Source organism: Alligator sinensis, unplaced genomic scaffold, assembly GCF_000455745.1.
Source record: "Alligator sinensis unplaced genomic scaffold, ASM45574v1 scaffold1065_1, whole genome shotgun sequence".
NCBI classification, from domain to species: Eukaryota; Metazoa; Chordata; order Crocodylia; family Alligatoridae; genus Alligator; species Alligator sinensis.
Window position 1 is genome coordinate 679,314 of NW_005842812.1, and position 4,553 is coordinate 683,866.

Sequence of the window (4,553 nt, forward strand, 5' to 3'; positions counted from 1 at the left end):
GCCGTGGGGGAGGCTGCAGCCGGTGATCCTGGATGTCACCTGCTCTGACAGCATCGCCGCAGCCACCGCCTGGGTGAAGGGGCAGGTGGGGGACCGAGGTGAGGCCTGGTGCTCCCTCTGCTCTGTGGTGGGATGATTCTGGGTTGGTCCCTGTGCAGCCAAACCCTGATCCCGACTCCCTGCCCAGTGCCTCCTTGAACATAAGAGCATAGGACACCCACATGGCACTGCCCAGAGGTTCCCGCAGCCGACTCTGGTCTCGCCAGGGGCAAAGGCAGACCGTAAAGGAGGGGGCAGGTGGAGAGAGATGCCGTATTTACTCGGGACTCTTCAAAATACTCTGCTCCCTGCCTGTCTGCCTCACTGTGGCCTATCCCCAAAGCCCACGGGACCCTCACAGTGGGCTGCCGCCCTGACTGCCCCACTCATCCCCATGGAGTGCTCAAGATGGTAAAGAGCAGATCCCCAGTGACCTCCCCTGGCCCATCTGGTGTCTTGCAGCCTCTCTCACATCCCCCTCGGCTCATGGTCGCTGCCTGTGGACCCTCTCCATGCCCCATCCCCTGCCTGCCCTTCCCTGGCCCCTTGTCAGCTCCAGCAGAGGCTCGGGCTGCAGAACAGGAGAGGTTGGCACTGAGCTCCCTCTGCCCAGGACAGTCCTGCCGGGGAAGGAAATCTTCTCTTGAGTCAAACCCGGACTTTTGCCAAAATGCATTTAGGGCAGGAGGGCTTTGCTGGTCCCACCAGAGTGCGCAGGGGAGGTACAGGGCAAGGGCTGAGCCATGGAGCTCCAGCTCTGGGAGCTGGATGCGGCCAGGTAAGAAGCTGACCCAGCGCTCTCATGGTCTCCTCTCTCCAGGGCTCTGGGGTCTGGTGAACAACGCGGGGGTCTTTGGATGCGTTTGCCACAACGAGTGGCTGAGCAAGGCTGACTTCGTCAGGGTGCTGGATGTGAACCTGGTGGGGCTGATCGAGGTGACGCTGAGCCTGCTGCCCCTGGTGCGCAGAGCCCGGGGCCGCGTTGTCAACGTGACCAGCATAGGAGGCAGGTTGTCTGTAAATGCAGGGGGCTACTGCATCTCTAAGTACGGCGTGGAGGCCTTCTCCGACAGCCTGAGGTATGCAGGCTGAAGCCCCCCTGGCCTGGGTCCTCTCCTGGGTACCGCCTGGCCCAGCTAACTCTCCTCAGCCTCCTCACAAGGACGCACCAGCCATGCTTGTGCTGGCAAAGGCTGTGGCGGGAACATGGTTCAACCCGTGTTCACTCTGCCGGTTCCATTTCAGGCGCGAGCTCCGCAATTTCGGGGTCAAGGTCTCCATCATCGAGCCAGGCGGCTTCCGAACACCCATGTCAACCTCCCAGGACGTCCTGAGCAGCCTGGAGCAAGTGTGGAGCTCTGCCCCTGCCGAGGTCAAGGAGGCCTACGGGGAGCAGTACTTTAACCGCTGTGAGTCCGAGTGGCAGGTCCCTGGGCCGGGGTGTGAGGAGGGTCCAGCACTGGTCCCCGGTGCTGCGATGGTGCCAAGATTATCCCTAGGGCTCCCCTGTGCCTTGTGCTGCTTGTTCCCACAGCCCAGCCCAGCTGGGCTGCTCACAGACAGATTTTTTATCTGCACAGACTTTGAGACCACCAGAAAGCTCATCCGCATCTTACCTAGTGACAACCTCCGCCTGGTCACCGACGCCATGGAGCACGCGCTGACGGCCCAGCACCCCCGCACCCGCTACTCCTGCGGCTGGGACGCCAAGCTCTTCTATCTCCCACTCAGCTACCTGCCGACCTCGTGGGCAGACTTTGTGCTGACCTGCTACCAGCCCAAGCCTGCCCAGGGCATTTAGGCAGCGAGGTCCCCAGGAGCTAGGAGCTGTGCAGGGGAGATGCCCTGGGTGCTATCGGGGTGTCCCAGCACTACTTGTGGGAGGTGCACCCGCTCTTTACCTGAAATCCAAACACTGCTGGGCTGCGCTTTGCAAGGGGCCATGGGCAGCAGCAGCTCACACCTCTGAGCACGGGACATGGGAGCTTCACAAGGTGGGGTGGTGGGGAGGGAGTTGTGTGGGTCCTTGTCTTTTGCTGTTACACACCTTTGCCAGAAGAAGGGGGTGTTGGAAGAGCCAGGCGGGCTGGACACTTGCCCCCAGACTTGGCTCCACGCAGTGGCCTTGCTTGGTGACTGGTGTTCCAGCGAAGGGCAAGAGAAGCTGGGGCGACGCTTCCATGATGCAGGGATGGGGCAGACGCTGTTCTGGGTGTAACAAAGAAATAAAGGTGGCAGGTGAAAAACCGAAGCTTGGGGACTCTATGGGGGCACTGGAGGGCGGGGGTTCATGTTCTCTGGGCGACTGCATGCACAGACTGGTTAGGCCAGGCCGCTTTCCCTCCCAGTGCAGGTAGTGATGAGCTGTAGGGACACCCTGATCCACAGGCAATGAAACCCCCTTCCTCAGGTTCCCCACTGGGCGTTTTCCCAGGATGTGCCCAGGCTGATCTGGGACGCCCATGGAGGGGCAGCTGTCTGGAGCTGGCAGCCACAGGCACTTCGGGAGACAACGTTCAGTGAAGTTTGTCCTCCAGGGCTGAGGGCAGATCAGGCCCTCCCTATGTAGGGATTTTTAGTTAGCAATTTTAAGTTTGCTCTTATATATTAAACTTGCTATTGTACTTTAGTCAGGAAAGGTGGACCAGACACCCAACACCAACCTGATAACCCCTATAAAGGAGAGAGACTTAGCAGCAAGAAGTGGGAGACACTCTGCAAAAACTTCACTGGGACACAGATGCGTCTGTACGCCCCGTTCCTAATCTCTCATGCTGGCTAGGCTGGCCACCTAAGTGTAGCAGTGAGCAATGGACTTTGGCAACTATAACATCTGCAGGGGGATTGTGAGCGTGTGTGTGTGTGTGTGTGTGTGTGTGTATGTATGTGATGTCTTTAATGTGTTTGTAGTTTTAATTAACACGGCATTTTGCCTTATCCCCCTCATTGCAGTCAGCGCCTTCTCTGACCCATGGCGCCCCCTCCATACCGGGGATGGGGAAGAGGGCTAGCTTCCCCCCAGGGTTATATCTGCACTTACTCCTGCTCCCACCAGGTGGGAATGAGCCGGGCTGCGCTGGTTCTGGTGCCTTTGCCCCTCTCCGCTCCTTGGTTCAGCAAAGGCCACACAAAGCAAGTCTCTCCCATCTGCTGGGGTCAGGAGGACGAGTGAGAGGTCTAGACATCTCCTGGCTTTTCCTCCTTGCTGCAGAGATAAACAACCAGAGCAAAGGTGCAAGGAAAGGAGAACGCAGGAGGACACCTGCGATCCGCCTCCCTCCTCAGGCACAAATGTTGACACCAAGACACACATTTACATGTCTTCCTGGCAGTTGTTTCAGCTCCTCCCTCCACCATCTCCATTCCCTCCTGACCTGGGGCACTTGTTCATGCTTTACTAGTCATCGCAGCCCCGACCAGGATGATCCACGGGACAGGACCTGAGTAAAAGGGTGCAGAGACCCGTGTGCAGGTAGGATTTCCCCTTTCAGTTAGTCTGCCAAGTGCCTGGGAACAGGAGCCCTGCCAGGGGTCTCCAGGGCTGGGACACAGACTGCCAAAGTAAGGAACCGCCTGAGCCGGGCTGCGCAGGGGCATTGCACTCACCCAGCTCCCACCTCATCCTGCCACGAACACTGATGTAAAGAGGTCAGTTCCTTGGTGATCTGTGTGTGCAAGCACACATGTGTGTATTCATGTGTGTGTGTGCACTATTCCTTTATAGAGCACAGGTAAAGGAGGCTCCACTTCTCTAAGCAAACACAACTTCAGCTCAGGCGTCTGTTGTACCTTGGTGGGGGCAGGTGGGAAGCTTTGGTCTGCTCGCGAGCACGGGGTCCCTTCAGGTCCTCCCAGGAACCAGGACCCGGTCTTGTCCCTCGGCTTCACTCAGCCAAAGCCCTGAGGAGCCCACGGGTGCACGTGGGTGCCCATCTCCATGCTGGGAGGGTGCTAGCAGGGTTTGCCTGGACATAGAATCGCAGCCGGGAGAAGGCGGTAAGCGGTGGTAGACGCCTTGCGACCTGCTCCCAGGTGACCCTCCTCAGAGCCTGCCGAAACAGCTCCTCTGTCCACGCAGAACGTCTTGGAGAAGGAGAGGCCTCTTGTTCAAGAAACAACATCTGGCAAGGCGGCAACTCTGGGCAGAACCAGGTGTTCTTCCGAACAGTTCTTCTCCTCCGGCGTCTGTGACTCACCCCAGAGCGGGGGTCATTGCTTTCCAGGGGCTGCACGACCCAGAAGCCTGGAATGGGGGAGATCAGATGAAGGGCGATAAGACTGGGACCGTCACTGAGAAAATCCGGGATTATTCCAGTTGCAGGCAAAAGGGATTTGTAACAATGTGGCTGTACCTGGCGGCCCTGCTGGTGCTATACATCCTGTGCCTATGGTACCGGGAGCGGCAGGTGGTCGGGAACCTCCCGGACAAACACGTCTTCATCACGGGCTGCGACTCCGGCTTCGGGCACCTGCTGGCCAAGCAGCTGGACGGGCGGGGGCTGCGGGGGGTGGGC

At 58.9% G+C, this 4,553-nt stretch overlaps 2 protein-coding genes and 1 long non-coding RNA gene across 3 annotated transcripts in view; 2 read left to right on the forward strand and 1 right to left on the reverse strand.

Moving 5' to 3' along the window:
- The window catches only part of LOC102371169 (17-beta-hydroxysteroid dehydrogenase type 6-like), an 8,718-nt gene extending 6,629 nt beyond the window's left edge, over nucleotides 1-2,089 (forward strand). The window contains exons 2-4 of the mRNA XM_006035227.3: nucleotides 860-1,118; nucleotides 1,285-1,448; nucleotides 1,620-2,089. Coding sequence (XP_006035289.1) covers nucleotides 860-1,118; nucleotides 1,285-1,448; nucleotides 1,620-1,840 — 644 coding nt within the window. The 3' untranslated portion in view covers nucleotides 1,841-2,089. The remainder of the gene's footprint in view (nucleotides 1-859; nucleotides 1,119-1,284; nucleotides 1,449-1,619) is intronic.
- Nucleotides 1-4,502, reverse strand: part of LOC112547922 — a 10,086-nt gene extending 5,584 nt beyond the window's left edge. Inside the window, exons 1-4 of the long non-coding RNA XR_003091713.1 lie at nucleotides 4,392-4,502; nucleotides 3,829-4,282; nucleotides 3,080-3,244; nucleotides 2,087-2,247 (exon numbers count right to left, since the gene is read on the reverse strand). This is a non-coding gene — a long non-coding RNA (uncharacterized LOC112547922). The remainder of the gene's footprint in view (nucleotides 1-2,086; nucleotides 2,248-3,079; nucleotides 3,245-3,828; nucleotides 4,283-4,391) is intronic.
- Nucleotides 4,380-4,553, forward strand: part of LOC102381677 (17-beta-hydroxysteroid dehydrogenase type 6-like) — a 2,307-nt gene continuing 2,133 nt past the window's right edge. The window contains exon 1 of the mRNA XM_025191358.1: nucleotides 4,380-4,547. Coding sequence (XP_025047143.1) covers nucleotides 4,380-4,547 — 168 coding nt within the window. The remainder of the gene's footprint in view (nucleotides 4,548-4,553) is intronic.